This window comes from Gavialis gangeticus, unplaced genomic scaffold (genome assembly GCF_001723915.1).
Source record: "Gavialis gangeticus isolate Ggan-Ray unplaced genomic scaffold, GavGan_comp1, whole genome shotgun sequence".
Lineage (NCBI taxonomy): Eukaryota > Metazoa > Chordata > Crocodylia > Gavialidae > Gavialis > Gavialis gangeticus.
In genome coordinates, this window is record NW_017729002.1 from 19,915,616 (window position 1) to 19,932,765 (window position 17,150).

Consider the following 17,150-nt stretch of genomic DNA (forward strand, 5'->3'; position numbering starts at 1 on the left):
CCCTCATTCTGCTGCCCCATTCCTCACGTACCATGTAACGCTTCATCCCGCGGGGAATCTGTGGCTTGCGAGTCGAGTGCATCTGATAATTTATTACTGCTCTCTCCACTGCAATATGATACTAATAAAATTACTGTTGCATCTGCTATTAGCTCTGCTATGACTTTCTCTCCCAGAGACCTAAGGAATAGTACTGTGACAACCACAGTTAGCTCAATAAAAAATATCACCTTCACCAATTCTTGCCTCTGTACAAGGAAGGTATTCGCAGCTAAGGATTCCCCCTCCTTTTGATAATGCTCCCTGGATGTTATGCAACTGAGCTTGGTGCAGAATCTAGTTTCTTACAGCTATGTCCCATGTCCTGCAGATCAAATACAACGATCCCCAGGTAAACCCTCCACTTTTTACCAGCTATTCTCATTCCCTTCTCCCCACCCTCCTGTCTCTCATGCTTTGACTACAACCACTTTCATTCCCCCTTCCCTCCCATCTGTCTCTCACCTACTGACCACCTCAATTTACATTTTAACTGACTGGCTTTCTTGCATATGTACTTTCTTGCATGCGGGAAATATTTTTTACCAACTATTTAAGTTGGTCTAATAAAAGATATCAGATTCACCCAAAGATCCTTGTCTGCCTATGTCCTTACACAAACACGGCTAAAACGGACACCCTTGCAAATGTACTGGCCTCTGGCTGCTTTAGCACTCCATCCAGGAAAAGCACAGACCATCTGCTGATGTTTCCTCACCCTGACGAAGGGTGCTTGTGCCCAAAAGCTGGCTAAGAAGAATTTTCCAACTATTTGAACTGGTCTAATAAGAGATACTGGATTTACCCAAAGAGCCTTGTCTGCCTATGATCCCCACCAATGAGTCACAGAAGTAAAGGACCTCATCCTGTCTGGCTGTCAGGACCTTTCAGTAGTGTTTTATTCCTGGTGCAAAACCCTTCTTTTCTATAGTGTGTGTGTTCCCCAGTGTGGTGCCTACTGCAGTGGAGAAGGATGTGTCTTTACAGTGTTGCAAACTCCCATGATCAGGTCACGAGTCTCATAATATTGACTGTCGTTCTAAAGCCCCAGTTCATGGAGCAGTTTGATTATGTGAGCCCTTCTGTGTTTGCTTTTGGTTTTTTTAATGTCTGATCTAGCCTCTGCAGAAAAAAGAATGAGAAAGTGCCTGAGGGAATCAGACTCTGGAAGGGGCAGAAACTGGCCCCGAATGTACTTTTTTTTTCAAAATCCCTTCATTTTTAAAGTGAATCATGTGATTTTGGAGCCTGCCTCGCGTTCTGCAGGCTCGGTGGTGATCTGCTGATTTGATTGCGACCTGTCCTAGGCTGCGGCATCAGTCGGGGCCGTCCTTAAAAGAAATCAAGCGGATCCACCCAGAGCCAGGACCGCGCGGCTCCCGGCTCCCTCTGGGCATCGCAGTCACGAAGATGCGGCACCATGCCCGTTCAAACGAGCCCCCAGGCCACCGCACGTGAGGGCACGGCCCTGTCCCCTGCAGCCCCACAAGGTCAAGGTACGTTCCCATGATGTAGCCATGTGAGGTCACCGTGCGCTCTGCCAACACACCCAGGCGGGCGGGATCTCGTGTGCTGCGACTGTGCGGTCCGGTAAGATGCCAGAAAGATTGCGGCCCCAGTTCTCCGGGCTACGGGAGGTCTCGCCCCAGGCGGGCTCCAGGCCCATGTGCGGGGCCTGGCCCACAACCAGGCCGCTGCCCGGGCTCTAGCCCCGGTGCCCACAACAAACATGGCGACAGTAGGAGCCGCTTCACGTCACGTGACTCCCAGCGGCCAGGCCCGTGCGGGCTCGCGAGAACAGGGCCGTTGCTGTGGTTACGGCGGACGCGAAGGGCTCAAGTGGGAGTTGCTGCACCTTCCCGGGGTGGGATGAGGGGGGCGGTCCGGGCGGCCCCTGCACCCCCCCGCACCCCTGCCTGAGGCGCCTCTGCGACAGAGCACGGGGTCGAGGGGCGCCTGCGGCCGGGACGTGGGGGCGCCGAGGACAGAGCGCGGTCTCTTCCTCTGACCCTCCCCGCCAGTCTCCGCGTTTCCAGTCACCTTCTGCTTTTCTCTTCCCTTGTGGCACAGGCTGACTCACCGACATCGACTGACTCGCAGACTGAGCTGGGAAAGCAGGGCCGCTGACTCAATTCAACGTGCCATCAAATGCAGAAAATAAACGTACAGACAATTTTTAAAACGTATCCTTTATGACAGTTTCCTTGTGTGTTATCTTTATACTGGGGCTGCCCTTTTAACACAGTCTTTGATTCCCAGGAGAACAGCCTGAAGCAGATAGTTCCTGTCAGACCTCTCTTCAAGTTTATAACTTCTCCAAATCAAAGTCACAGATACTGCTTCTTAGTTGCAGAGATCAGATAGTAGAGATCATGTAGTCCGAGTACTGAAAGAGCAAGAACTACCTCTTAGGAGAAAACTTAGATAAATTTGTATTCAATTTATATCCCCAAAGGCAACACTATATGGCTGTCTTCAGTTTCATACCTAATATAATAAATAAACATGGACTGTAAGCTGTGAGCCCTGGAAAAATACCATAGGTGAATGATATACAGCAAATGCCAGGTTGTTTCTTGCAGTGCCAGTGAACTATCATACGATGAAATGCCTGGGCTCATAGGACATATGTTATAGATAAGGTCAACATGTTCAGAAATTTTGGACAATCTTGCCTGTCAGGCTGACATCCCTTAGCTAATTCATAGTTTTGCTGTTGAATTTTGCACAACATAAAGAGCTTTTGATTACCTGGCGCTGTTGATTTGCCAAGATAATAAAATCTAATCACTGAAGATATGCTTTCATTGCTTACTTTTAGTATTATTTAGCATTTATATCAGGGCAGTGCTTAGAAGTCCTAGGCAGGTGAGAGACTTACTGTTCTGGCCAGGGTACAAACACACCATCAGTGGCAATGCCCCAAAGGTTTAACAGTTTTAAAAAACCCATGGAACAGGTGTGTGAGTCAGAAAAGGAATGAAGTGGGGAGGAATGGATCACAGAAGTAAAAGCTATGTGTGTATCTGGGAAGCTGCACGCTGATGTCATTAGCTAGTGCAGCGAGAGGTTTGGCATATCTTACAGTCCTACTACATTCATATTATTTATTGTTAGATTTGTGTTCATATGGCTTCTGGAAGGACAGTGCTAATATAGCTAATCTGATGCAAGGCAATCATATTTTCAGAAGCAGCTTAATTCTGTATGCCTTGGTTTTTATGGTAGCTGAAGGTAGTGGTGGATGTGAGATCAAAGGCAGGCATTTCTGTGTTATTTTTCAACCTCCTAATTCCATTCTGGGACTAATACAGTCTCCTAGTGTAAGCTATAGTAGCCTTTGAGCTGGCAATCAGAAGTGACAAAGTGCAGCTGCATTTGGGATATGTCCTCATACTGAGGTAAAGCAGAGAGGGTTGGAAAAGGGGAATTTCTGGATAGCCTGTTAAGCTTGCTTTCTGGTTATTTTGAGCTCCTATAGTGGAAACCATTCAGAGTGAGGGACCTGTTTTCAGAGGTGCTTAGGACCTGTGGATTTGGAGACAACACGATCCCTGGGGCACAGGCATCAGGCAGATAAGGGGCACAGAGATACACAGCTAAAGTTGGTTCTGTGTCTGAGAGCACTTAGTAACAGTGCCCTAAACCTAACATGCAGCCATGTTTCAACAGACAGTAAACCCTTGCAATTTTAAAGGCATTGTGTATCTGACCATAACACATACAGCACCAGATACCCCACACCTATTTGTATAAGCTTTCTGCTCATTCCCACTGCAATTACTCTTCATGAGGCACTTTTCACTTGGAGTTTGCAGTCAAATCAAACTACATTCCAAAATGAGTTTGATTGTGATGCATAAACCAGATGCTTTATGGGCTGTTTCAATATTCATGCCTTGTCAGGAGGTGATTCCAGCAGGGCTTGAGCTCTGGCCTCTGGAACTGTAGCAGGATGTCTTCAATGCTCTGTCATGGTCTGTGTACCATTGACATTATATGTATTAACTAGGAAAGGGGGCTATGTTTAGACAAGGAAGGAGAACTTGCATAAAAACAATAGCATTGTTGAGGGCATGGGTGGCTGTGCTGAGTTTGTGCAAAGCAGAATCCATAAAAGATGTTACTAGAATGTTTCACTATAATGTTCATGTTCCTGTAGAGACATGGCTGTCCCTGTCGGGCAGTCTGCCAAAAGAGGATCCCTACCTGTTGCTGTTCCTCCTCTTCAATCTACTGAAGCATCGCTGATTCCAGTCAAATCAGTGCATATCACAGTGTTGGAGGGGCATGACCTGGTAAAGTCTTCTGAAAATGTCTCAACTTGTCTGTCAGTAACTTTATCTCTGTTAGTAGATGGGTCAGGAATGAACCTGCTTGTTGTGGACCCGGCAAAGGCATGGAGGGAGAACATATAATTGTGAGCCATCTGTTCTGACACCAGAAACACAGTGTGGTTCATAATGTCACAGTGTGGCTGTTGGTTCCCCACTTGTGGTTAGTCCACATACAGAGATTTGCATTCTCAAGCTCTTTCAGTCCCCACATCACTTGCCAGGGTGATGAGCTGCCTGGACGTTAATATGTAATAAGTTCTACTGTTCCCCCTCTTACATGATTATCTGTATATATAATGTGGCCTACAATGCCTCTTCCTGCAATAGTATGTATATATGGACTATGTTCTTCCCTACAGGGTGTTCTAAGCAATGTACAATGCAAATTATGCAAAAAATATAAAAAAAATAAGATGGGGAATGTTGGGTTAGAGAAAAAATGCATAAAAAGAGTAGGGTAAATAAATAAAATATAGCAGATAGTCTAGGAAAGGTAAATTGGGGACTTGTATTTAGCCGCTCTGGTCTTCAAAGAAGGAAATAGTGAAATTAAAGTGCAGCAAATTTAAAACTGATAGAATTAAATCCTTTTTTATACACTGCACAACATGCCCATAGTATAGAGCATTTTACCATAATATATAGAAGCAAAATGCTTAGCAGGAATCAGATAAAGCAGGGGTTGTAAACCAGGGGTACGCATACCCCTAGGGGTACTTGGAAAGGTCCTAGAGGGTACGTGTGGGCGAGCAGGGACGGAGCACCACCACCTCCCAGGAACAGGGCCAGGGAGGAAAGGGCAGTGGCGCCCCTTTGCAGGTCTCACAGGCACCATCCGGCCAGGTAGACGTTGGGAGGGGAGGGAGGAGCTTGCACATGGTGGCTGCCACCACCATCTACCACCCTGTGCCGCCGCCCATGACCCTGCACCGCCACCGTGCACCACTTTCCCACGGCTGGTTGCACATGCGGCTCCATGGGCTGCTGATGGGCAGTGTGTGATTGGCCGGGTACGAGGCCCATCAGCAACCCGTGAAGCCACATGTGTGACCAGCCATGGAAAAGTGGCACATGAGGTGCGGGGCGGTGGGTGGCGGCCAGGGCTGTTCCTGGCGGGGGGGCGCAAAGCATGCTTTGGGGGGCCCTGCGGGCAGCGCTGTGCAGGCCCTGCCATGGCCCCACCACCTGCTGCAGGCAGTTGCCCCTCCCCTCCCCCCGCCAACACTGCTGCCGGCTTCTGTGGGCAGTCACCAGCCCCCACCTCACCGCCAGCTTCTGCAGGTGGTCACCACCCCACTGCCACCAGTTTTTCCATAGCATTTCTTTTAGTATCTTATCTGATACTGGTCATTGTCAGTGAAAGGCTGCTAGGTTAAGTGAAACCTTCCTCTAGCAATTAATGTGTTCCTATGTTTAAGAAAACCTTTAAAAACATGTTCAAAACTGGACCCTTCTTTAAAGCTACTACTGCAGTAGTTTTCAAACTGTGTTCTGCAGAACCCAGGGGTTTCATAATAGCTTGTCAGGGATTCTGCAAAGAGATTGGGAGTAATGGAGTGGGCCAGGTCACCTGGCTCTATGGATGTGGTTAGGAGTTTCACAGCAGCAGGAGTGATGTGAATGAGTTTTGTGACTTCAGGAAGTTTGAAAACCACTGCATGACTGTAAAGTAAAAGGAGCCCACAGATTCCAAATACTACATATCTCCAGCAAAGTTGCTGAAATTGCCACTAGATATTATCTCAGCTATACTACTTGTGAGTTACCTCTTAACACCTTACAAAAATTGGAACCTTTCCGAAAACAGTTATGTATTAGTATTTAATCTCTTAGGATTTGCATGCAGTTTGAAATATGCCTTTCTTATAAATTAAGTTAAATAATTAACCCTAATGATTGTTTGTGTTTGATTAGAAAGGTGTAAAAGGAGAAACTCCAGTTACTTATGTTCGTGTAGAATATAATGGCACAACCCTGGGCGATTCCTCAAAAACTGATGTTTCTTCCTCTGGAACAGTGATATATAATTTCACCACCAGCTTCGACTATAACCCTGATGGGCCCAACTCTTTGGATGACATTGCACACAAGCCCATATTCTGTACGTAACTGTCTGTTAGCTATGCATTCAGATTCACTGACAGGAGAGGAGATCTTGCCCAAGGCCTCTTAGCAAGGCCACTGCCATCTGCTCCTACTAGGAGTCTCTTGTTAGAGAATGGAGTAGGAGTATCATCTGTGAGGAGCTTTAAGCTCCTCCATTTTCATCCTCTTCTTGCAAGAGGATGTGGAGAATGCAGTGTGAGAGCACTGGTAACAGACAGCTCTCAACCATTCTGTTCTCTTCTGGCTCTGATGAACAGAATAGGAACATTAGCCAACAGCTAATACAGTTCCTCACTTTTTAAGCACCCCTAATGACATTGTTTTCAGTGGCTGTTTTAAGATGATTAAGCAACTTCCATAGAGTCTGTTTTTTTTCCTTTTTGCCAGTGACTGTGATTGAAGTCTTACCAAAGGAGAAGAGGCAGAAGGATGAGAAGACTGTGGCTCTTGGCCAGGCTGTTGTTGACCTCCTACCTTTGCTTCAAGGTGCAGTGGAAACTTCACACTGTCACCTCACCCTCCTCTTACTTCCCTTGCTTTCTTTGAAGCTGTACCATTAACTTTTTTCATAAATCCTCATTTATTGACAAAAAAAATAGTCATCTTAGAGAACTGAATAATGTGGAGGGCATATACCACAGCTTTTTCTGTCGGTACACAATTTTTCTATAAGAGAAGTTTCAGGCTTTATGCCGTTTCCATCTTTATTTCTTCATAGGCAAGTGTTCATTTGAAGCAACTGTTCCATTGCATGCAGCACCTGGTTCTCCAATGGAGAACTTGCGCCCAGATGCCAAGGTATGTAGAACTTGGGTGGTTCATACATTCAGTAATTCAGTCATTCAGCTGCTTATTGCTTTTTAGTTAAACATTGTTTTTCTCAGTAACTGTGACTTTGCCTCTTTGCACATGATATATTAAAATCATACATATAAAAATACAGGGACCTCTTCTGTTCCCATTGAAGGATATCACAAATTTTCAACAGATAATTAGATCAGAAATGAGCCCATAAATACTATTGTTTGTCATTTAAAAAGCAGTTGAAAGAACAAATACATTTGCAAAGTGAAGTGCTGAAAAATCAGAAAGTGGCAAAGATGGGGTTGCTTGTATAACATTTACTCTCTTCCTTTGTGCAAACTAAATGCTGCATAGCTTACGATTAGGTAGTAAGGGCTATTTTCATGTGGCATCCCTGTCTCAGCTTACAGGCTGAGCAATATTCAATGAGCAAAGCAGGGATACACAGAGAATGTAATAAAGTTTATGAGGAAATGTGCCTAATTCTGACCAAGTTCTGTGTGCAGTTACTAGTGTAAATTCAATAAATCAATGGACTTCAAATTTACACTAGTGCATTTGAAAACATATTTTTGCTGTTAGACTGATCAGTTACATGTAATAAATCAGGCAAGAGTCTACCTGTTGAACAATAGTGATAATAAACATTGAACACCTGCAGGCCATCCATCCTTTATTGTGAGTATGTGCCTAAATAATCATATAGGTGGATAAAAGGGGTATAGCTAGGACTGCACTTGCAACCTTAGGTTTGGCTTCTCTTGAATTCTTTGTACAATATGTTGCAGCCTTAGTGTTCTTTCATTAGAGCTGGTTTTATTTTCCTGTTTCAAGACACTGATGTTTTAAGTAGGAAATTGTTTCAAATCGAATGCAGTGGTCACAAAATGACCATATGATGCCTTTATTTCACAACACTGTTATATTCTACTTCATTTAAATCAGTACCTATTACAACATTATAAATTCTCCACTGAGGTATCTGCCTACTTTCTGTGCACACAGGTGCATTTGAACTCTTTACCAGTTGCTTTTTTTAGCAGGTAATGTCAGTTCCCTTTGTTCTTACCTGCAGTGTGCCCTCGAAGTGGCAGTGTCTGTCCAAGAGTCCCTGCTTTCTGCAGCTCAGCTGTCAGGTGGCAATCTCCTGAGGGTTACACTGGAGGCTGCTTATTCTGTCCCTGATGCATTTATTCCCACAGGACCTCAGCAGAACTATATGGTTTCCTTGCAAGTTCCAACAGCTGGAGAGGTGAGGGCATGCAGAGACATAAAACACTGCCATGTCAGTGAGCTCTTTGTACATATCCAGCTACATGTTTTTGCTTTTGTGGTTCACTTTTTCAAGAAGTTAGTCTGCAAGTGTACAAATATACTAGGAGTGAGAGCTAGAGCACTCCAGTGGCAGAGGTATTAACCGATGTCCCCACTCTCTATTCCTGTCACCCCTGGATTTTCCTGCCATGCCATGGTCTTAAGTGATAGAAAGGGTGAATGGGGTGAAAGGGAAGAATTGGTGGGGAATGTAGTAGTAGATAGCAACTTGGGCGGCAGCAGCCACGAGATGATTGAGTTCAGGATCTTGAGGAAAGGAAGGAAGGAGAACAGCAGAGTAAGGACCTTGGACTTCAGAAAAGCAGAGTGACTCACTCAGGGAACTGATGGACAGGATCCCTTAGGAAGCCAGTCTGAGGGGGAGAGGGGTCCAGGAGAGCTGGCTGTATTTTAAAGAAGCCTTACTGAGAGTGCAGGAACAAACCATCCCGAAGCACAGGAAGACTTTGAAGTATGGCAGAAGACCAGCTTGGCTTAGCAGCAAACTCTTCAGCAAGCAAAAACACAAAAAGAAAGCTTATAAGAAGTGGTAACTTGGACAAACAACTAGGGAGGAGTATAAGAGTACTGCTTGGGCATGCAGGGATGAATTCAGGAAGGCCAAAGAGCAATTGGAGTTGCAGTTAGCAAGGGACATAAATGGTAACAAGAAGGGTTTCTACAAGTATGTCAACAACAACAAAAAGGATCAGGGAAAGTGTGGGTCCCTTACTGAATGGGGGAGGCAAACTCATGACAGAGGATGCAGAAAAGGCTGAAGTACTCAATGCCATTTTCACTTCAGCCTTTACAGGCAAAGTCAGCTCCCAGACTACTGTACCTGGCAGCACAGTGTGGGGAGGAGGTAAGCAGCCCACTGTGGCAAAAGAACAGGCTAGGGAGCATTTAGAAAAGCTGGATATATGCAAGTCCATGAGGCCAGATGGAATGCATCTGAGGGTGCTGAGGAAATTGGCTGATGTGACTGCAGAGCCATTGACCATCATCTTTGAAAACTCAGAGTGATCAGGAGAGGTGCTGGATGATTGGAAAAGGGAAAATATAGTGCCCCACTGCACATATTTAAAAAAAGGAAACAGGAAGATCCAGGGAACTAAAGACCAGTCAGCCACACCTTTGTCCCTGGAAAAATCATGGAGCAGGTCCTCAAGGACTCCATTTCTAAGCACTTGGAGGAAGAGGGGGTGATTAGGAACAATCAGCATTGATTCACAAAGGGCAAGTCAAGCCTGACCAACATGATTGCCATCTATGACAAAGTGACTGGCTCTGTGGATGTGGGGAGACTAATGGATGTGGTATATCTTGACTTTAGCAAGGCTTTTGATACAGTCTCCCACAACATTCTCACAGGCAAGCTAAGGAAGTATGGGTTTGATGAATGGACTGTAAGGTGGATAGGGAACTAGCTGGATCAGGCTTACAGGGTAGTAGTCAATGGCTCAATGTCTAGTTGGCAGCTGCTATCAAGTGGAGTGCCGCAGGGGTTGGTCCTGGGGCCAGTGTTGTTCAGTGTCTTCATCAATGACCTGGAATATAGCTTAGAGAGCACCCTCAGCAAGTTTGATGATGACACCAAGCTGGCAGGGGAAGGAGAGGGAGGAAGAGTAGTAGATACACTGGAGGGTAGGGTTAGGATTCAGAGAGACCTAGACAAATTGGGGGATTGGATCAGAAGAAGTCTCATGAGTTTCAGTAAGGACAAGTGCAAAGTCCTGCACTTAGGACAGAACAATCCCATGCTCCACTACAGGCCGGGGGCTGACTGGCTGAGTAGCAGCTCTGCAGAAAAGGACTAGGGTGGTACAGTGGACAGTAGGCTGAAAATAAGCCAACAGTGTGCTCTTGTTGCCAAGAAGGCTAACAGAATACTGTGCTGCATTGGTAGGAGTGTTTCCAGCAAATCAAGGGAAGTGATTATTCCCCTCTATTCAGCACTGGTGAGGATACAGCTGGAGTACTGTGTCCAATTTTGGCCCCCCCACTACAGAAAGGATGTGGACAAATTGGAGAGAGTCCAGCAGAGGACAACAAAAATGATGAGGGGGCTGAGGCACATGACAGATGATGAGACAATGAGGGAACTGGGCTTATTTAGTCTAGAGAAGAAAAGACTGAGAGCAGATTTAATAGCAGCCTTTAACTACCTGAAGGGTGGTTCTAAAGAGGACAGAGCTAAACTGTTCTCAGTGGTGGCAGATGACAGAACAAAGAGCAATGGTCTCAAGTTGCAGCAAGTGAGCTTTAGATTAGATATTAGGGAAAACTCTCACTAGGAGGGTAGTAAAACACTGGAATAAGTTACCCAGTGAGATTGTGGACTGTCCATCCTTGGAGGGTTTTAAGACCCAGCTAGACAAAGCCTTGGCTGGGATGATCTAGTTGGGGATGGTCTTGATTTGAGTAGGGGGTTGGACTAGATGACTTCCTGAGGTCTCTTCCAACCCTACTTTTCTATGATTCTATGAATGGGAACATACCTGGTCTTTGTGGTAGCTTGTAGCAAGGGTTAAGGAAAGTCCCACTGGATGTCTTCATGGGGCTCCTCCTCCTCTACACCCCGCCCACACTGCTCCTGAAGAGGTGTCCATAGCTGATATTGGCAGCTTTCCCTCAAGTCTGATCTCTCTGGTTCTCCTCTTTTCCCCCAGCATTGCCCCTTTAAGGGACACCCAAACACCCATTCTAAGGCATTGCCCCTTTAAAGGTCACCAGTCCCTAGAATAAACAAAGGTCCCAGAGTCAGTCCAATAAGTGTGATAGCCCTCCTCATCCTTGGGCTCCACTATTCCCTTTCCAGATCTATGGTTGTTGCCCACCTGGAGCCAGCCCAGCTGTTCATGTCCATCTAGCCACACTGATTGTCACCTGCCAGTCACCATATCTCTTGGCCTGTGAGGGAGGGGGTTTCTGGTATAGCTCCCCTCCTCCAGAGCTTCTCCAGTGCTTCTCTTCCCAGGCATGGATAACACTGACATCAAACATAAACACAAGCCCTTCTGGCTACAACTAACTTCCTACCTGGGTATGTATGCAGGACTAACCTCAGCTGCTTTTCTTGTTGTCCCCGGGCACACTCCCAATCTGCTTCTCAGTCACAGGCCCCTCCACCAAGCACTTCCCTGTTCAGTTTCCATGGCCTGACTGCCTGACCTCCTCTGGGACTGCCTTAGATCTCTGTAGCCCTGCCCTCTTCCAGTCAGGTGACCCTCTGGGTTGCTTGCAGGTGTTTTTTCCTAATTAATCTCATTATATAGTTGGTATGGCAACCCAGTTACAGCTGTGCCCTGCCCTGAGCCTGCCCCCTGAGGCTCCCTGTTACAACATGTAATGAATGCTTATGCCTGTCATATGAATGTGTCCAGCTGTTCCCCAGGTTGTATGAAAATAGTGCTATTTGTCAGTGTCTTTTCAGTTGTTGGTGTATGAATGTTTCTTTGACTTGCCTCAAACCCATTGCTTCCTGATTTCTGATGCTACATAGCAACTCCCATGTGCATGTGAATTAAAATAGTGCAGCTTTTCTTGTCTGTGTCTATTCATGTAGTTTGATGCTTGTATTTTCTAGATGCTTGGCCTGCAGATGCTGAAGCATATTTTCCAAGCCTTGTCTCCATTATTCTGTTTTTCCTTGTTGAGCCTTGTGTTTTGCTTGTTGCTATGTAGCTCCCAGCAGTGTGTATTTGGTTTTGCTCATACTCTGAATGAAAGTCCGTGTATTTTTCTCTCTCACTAGAAAGAATACCCTTTGTTGTTCAAAAATGGGGTCTTGAAGCTTGGTGGTGAAAAGGAGCCATTACCTCGACCAAAAAAATGGCCTATTAGCAACATCTTGGCTCCAGGAGCTCAGAGCATTCCAGACTCCTTCATTGTTGGTGGCTCCTATGAGGATGAGGATGGAGAGCTTAACAAAACTGAGGTGAGGAAGAAATGACCTTGGGCCAGTTGGTAGCAAGGGTACCAGGGTACCCAGGGTACCAGGGTACCAAGGGACAGCCAGGGTAGCTGAAATATTAATATATCATTTTAAGGATTTAGAATGGGAGGAATGGGAATCATGTTGAAGAGAACATTCCTTACAGCATTGTTACAAGCAAGACTGCTGCAGACAAAAGTATATTTACCACTGATGGGCCTGGGAACTTCAGTAACCTTTTCTCCAGGGCTGATTGTTTGTACACTGAGCTGAACTCTGCAATAACTGGTTTATTGCAGTTGTTTTCCCTTTTGAGGGGAAGAGCACTTCACTGCTGTGATAGGCACTGCCCATCAGTTAGAATACAGGGAGTTGGCTGTGCATGATCTGGGAATCTTATTTTCTTCCAGGACAGGGAGTTTCGGATTCAGGCAGAGAGCATAAAGAAGAGAATAGTTTGGGATGTGGAAAGACGCTGTTACCTAGAACCTGCAGCAGTACTCAAGTAAGAATGCCAAAGACAACTCTTCCATCAAAAAAAGTTAGGAGACTGGATCAGACCCAACAATGACAAGTACTGGATACTTTAGAGCAGGGGTGGGCAAAATGTGGCCTGCAGGCCAAACCCGGCCCACCAGGCTATTGTATCCGGCCTGTGGGGCCCCTAAAAAGTTTAGTAAATTAATATTTATCTGCCCTTGGCTGCCTGTCATGTGGCCCTTGATGGCTTGCCAAAACTCAGTAAGCAGCCCTCCACCCGAAATAATTGCCCATCCCTGCTTTAGAGCAATGGGGGACAACCTTTTCGGCACATGTACCACAAATTAAGCCGCACACTTTCCGTGAGTGCCACTCTGATTCCCTTCCTCTGCCTGATCTGCTTCTCTGCTTTCTGCCCCCTGCCCAATCTGCTACTGTGCTTCCTGATTTCTGCTCTGTGCTTCTTGCCCAATCTGATGCTCAATTTTCTGCTCCCTGCCCAATCTGCCATTGTGCTGTCTGTTGTCTCCCCAACTGCCATGGGCCACACACACAGGCTGCCCCTGACACTTGTGGCACTCATGCCAGAGGTTGGCAATCCATGCTTTAAAAGAAGGTTTCCATGCCCATGGGTAATCTGCACCCATAAAGGACTTATCCTAACATTAACAGATCTTTGCTGAAATTCTGAATTGTGAGAATGTTAGATGCTTCCCTGTGCTCTTTTTTTAAAAAGTACTAACATGAGCTGTAACAACTCTGGACATTCCTGTTGTCAGTATAAATGTCCAGCCCTCCTTTGAACCTTGATAAATTCTTCACCTCAATAACATCCTGTGGCAATGAGTTCCACAGTTTAATAGCACATCTGTCGTGAAAGTGTGCCCTTCTCTATGTTTTATGAATTTACTTCTTTTCAATACCATGGGCTTACCCTTGTTTTCAGCTGTAAAAAAGTAGAAGGGGAGCTCTCAGTCTATCTTCTCTGTACAATTAATTATTTTATACACGTTTCCATGTACCCATTCTAAGACAAAGGAGGGAAAAGGATAGGGAACTCCATCATGCTTCAAAATGATCTGGCAATTAATAATATGTATTACTACACTTTATCCACCTCCGGCACTGTGAAGTGGGCAAAATGTGTGACATAAGTAACAGGGCTCCAATCCCAACATGCTCATGTTCTGAAGACATATGGTCGTTTGGTGAGTCCAGTGGAAAGGATACAGTGCAAATAGAGTGGAGTGCAGGGCTTATAGCAACATGCTACTCAGGGTGGGTGGGGGGGAGGGCATGGCGCAGTGGCCCCTAAGAATATTTTGAAAGAAAGGGAGGGCTGGGATCACATTCACTGTGATGAATTCCAGATATAGTGGGTAACATGAAAAAGGGCAAGAGATGTGGTCTGTTCTACCAAAATCCTCTCTTTGAGCCTGACCAGCTCTTAGATGAGGATGGATGCCCTGATACCACAGCCCAAGCACTGTGACATGTCAAGAAAAAACAGTTGTTGGAAAAGATGAGCTCTAAAGAAACCATCTTTTCTTTGATTGTCCCTCCTAAGATAAACCTGAGATAGAATGTTTTACAGGAGATACTGGTAGGTCATTTTAGACAGTCACGCTACAGCTTTATCTCTTCCAATGGATCTTACTTCTAAATGGGACAGATTAATTTCTGCTTTAGTTTCTCTGTGTTCCAAAAGTCTCCCCCTGTATTGCAGTCTGCAGAAGCACATTGCAGAGAGCCGCTACTGGCCTGTGGAGATCACCAGAGTGCCTGTGGTTACTTCGACCAAAGGAAAATCTAGCAAGGCAGACAAGGTAAAAATATAGGTAAAACTACTCTGGGGATTTGTGTGTGTGCACATACTGTTATTTTTTGCCATTTCAGTTTAGTGGTTCTAAGCTAAGAACAGGTTCTAAGTGGCAGAGGTGAGTTAGGGAGGTCTAGAGGCTTTCATAATGAAGTAATTGGCTCCATAGAGCTGTTGAATAAATGTAACATTTCAGGTTGCTGTCCCCAGATTTAGTGTTCAAGATTTTTAGTAACATGGCCTTTGAAGAGGGGTCATTTGAGAACTTCAAAGTGACCAGCTGATCTTTTCTTTGGCCAAGGACTCATTTGAGCACCTGTCATACATTCTAGGATCCTTCTCTAAGATTGGCCATAAGATTTTACAGTGATGATTAACAATGTGCTTCCTTGCCTGTTGCAGCCAGAAGTCCCTCACAAGTCTGCCAAAACATTCTGTTTTCCAGCCAGATGGAAAGTATTTTCCATTTCCCTCTTCTTTGAAAGGGGGGACCAGGATTCAGCGTAGTAGAAGCCTAATAGGTTCTGCAAGTAGATTCAGCCTAGTAGAAGCAGAGCATTTGTCATCAGTATTGAAAATTCTATCTGAGCCTTCAGAGATTGGGATAAAATTGGAATCCCAAGGACATAGGAACTACAGCATATTCTTGTAAGCTGTCATACACTTTAGTGACCCAATGCTGTCAGCTGTTTAAGAGCACACTTTTGTTTTGTGACCTTTGATTTAGTGGAGGTGGGTTTCATTAATGTAGGAATCTGCAGTGGTGGCCTAAAAACTTTGTTTCCACAGAGAAAGGAACAGCCCTGAGAAGAGTCACTCAGGTTAAACCAGTCTTGTTCTGTATTTCCAGGGAGATGATGATGGACAGATTTCCTTCCATGGCGTGGCTTATGTCAATGTGGTGCCTTTGTTGTACCCTGGCGTGAAGCGAATACGAGGAGCTTTCCGTGTTGTTGCTTATCAAGTGTGTGAGGTGTTTGAGAAGGTAAGCTGGGCAGTGCACTATGCTACAGATGACGTACCCTTCTGTGTTCATACATTATGTGTCTGGAAATAGTTGGTACTATAAGAATGGTACTTCAGCCTTGTCTTTGTTTTAAGACAAGCTCTGACACTTCACTGGATTTCCAAGTGATTAAGTCATAAAACAAGCTACTCAGAACAGTTTTCTAAATGAACAGACTTATTTCCTAGTATGAGACAGATGTTCTGAGTAGTGAGGTTTGGGGATAGACCCTTTAGACTTGTCTGGCTTTCTCTGTCTTGAAGTAAGATGTCAAAACCTTACCCTTACTCATGCTAGGCATCTACATGTACCCCACTAGTTGCTAATCTAGATGAGTGAGAGACATTATCTCTAGGAAAAACAGTGATTTCTGGATCAATGTAGTTACTACTGGGAAATGATAAAAATGTTAATTAATTAAAAGGGCCTCATTAGGATTATAATGGATATAGTCTTTTTTCAGATTTTAGCTTCTTTTTCTTTTTAACCCTCTTCATTATGTCATTATAGGCAAATGTTAACATTCATGTTTCCTGAAATTATAAGGTCAGGGCGGCTAGAGTCTGGAACCAGCTTCCAAGTGAGGTGGTGCAGGCTCCCACCCTGGGGGTTTTTAAGAGGAGGCTGGATGACCACCTTACTGGGGTCATTTGACCCCAGTGCTCTTCCTGCCATGGCAGGGGGTCGGACTAGATGATCTGCTCAGGTCCCTTCCGACCCTAGAAACTATGAAACTATGAAACTAAGATGTTGAGATTTTGTTTCCATGTCTGTCTCAAAACAGGACAGATGTTCAGAAGAGAAAACAGTCTCTTCAGTCTCCTTACTTGATGACTGCATTTCAGTAATTTCCCAAGTGGGGTCTAGTAGGTAGGAGCTGGATGAATACACAGTTCTTTCATCTATCAGGCACATTATAACTTTATCCTTCTGGTAGGGTTAAGGTGATGTTGTTGTCATGATGGTCCAGGAGATATGTGAGAGGCAAGAATTCTTGTGGGTGATAATTATTTTATTGGACCACTTGTTCCCCAGTACCTCTGCCTTGCTTGGGTAGTGTCCTCTTTCCCAGATAGTACATCCCACCAGCAGTTGCAGTTCTAAAATGCTCTGTAACTTGTTTGTCTAGGGAATGTGTCAAGCTCAAGCCAGTCTTGAGATTTGTCACCATCTCCCTTTAAGACACCTCAGATGTAACTTTTATGTAAGTGATAATGTCGAGGCAACACAATGTTTCTGTACAGAGGCAAAGTATTATTTAAAGCAACAAGCTTTTTAAAATGTTTAATGGAGAGTTAATGATTCATT

The 17,150-nt window shown here is 45.0% G+C and overlaps 1 protein-coding gene across 2 annotated transcripts in view; it reads left to right on the top strand.

Moving 5' to 3' along the window:
- The first annotated feature begins 1,824 nt into the window (after window positions 1-1,824).
- Window positions 1,825-17,150, top strand: part of CFAP70 (cilia and flagella associated protein 70) — a 38,442-nt gene continuing 23,116 nt past the window's right edge. Inside the window, exons 1-11 of one of the 2 annotated variants that reach the window (XM_019507588.1) lie at window positions 1,825-1,878; window positions 2,110-2,202; window positions 4,202-4,337; window positions 6,291-6,477; window positions 6,870-6,968; window positions 7,201-7,280; window positions 8,362-8,538; window positions 12,358-12,540; window positions 12,948-13,042; window positions 14,744-14,843; window positions 15,687-15,821. In XM_019507588.1, the coding sequence (XP_019363133.1) occupies window positions 4,206-4,337; window positions 6,291-6,477; window positions 6,870-6,968; window positions 7,201-7,280; window positions 8,362-8,538; window positions 12,358-12,540; window positions 12,948-13,042; window positions 14,744-14,843; window positions 15,687-15,821 (1,188 nt within the window). In that variant the 5' untranslated portion in view covers window positions 1,825-1,878; window positions 2,110-2,202; window positions 4,202-4,205. Of the gene's footprint in view, window positions 1,879-2,015; window positions 2,203-4,201; window positions 4,338-6,290; window positions 6,478-6,869; window positions 6,969-7,200; window positions 7,281-8,361; window positions 8,539-12,357; window positions 12,541-12,947; window positions 13,043-14,743; window positions 14,844-15,686; window positions 15,822-17,150 lie in introns of those variants that run through there. The other variant, XM_019507587.1, reaches the window with a different exon arrangement.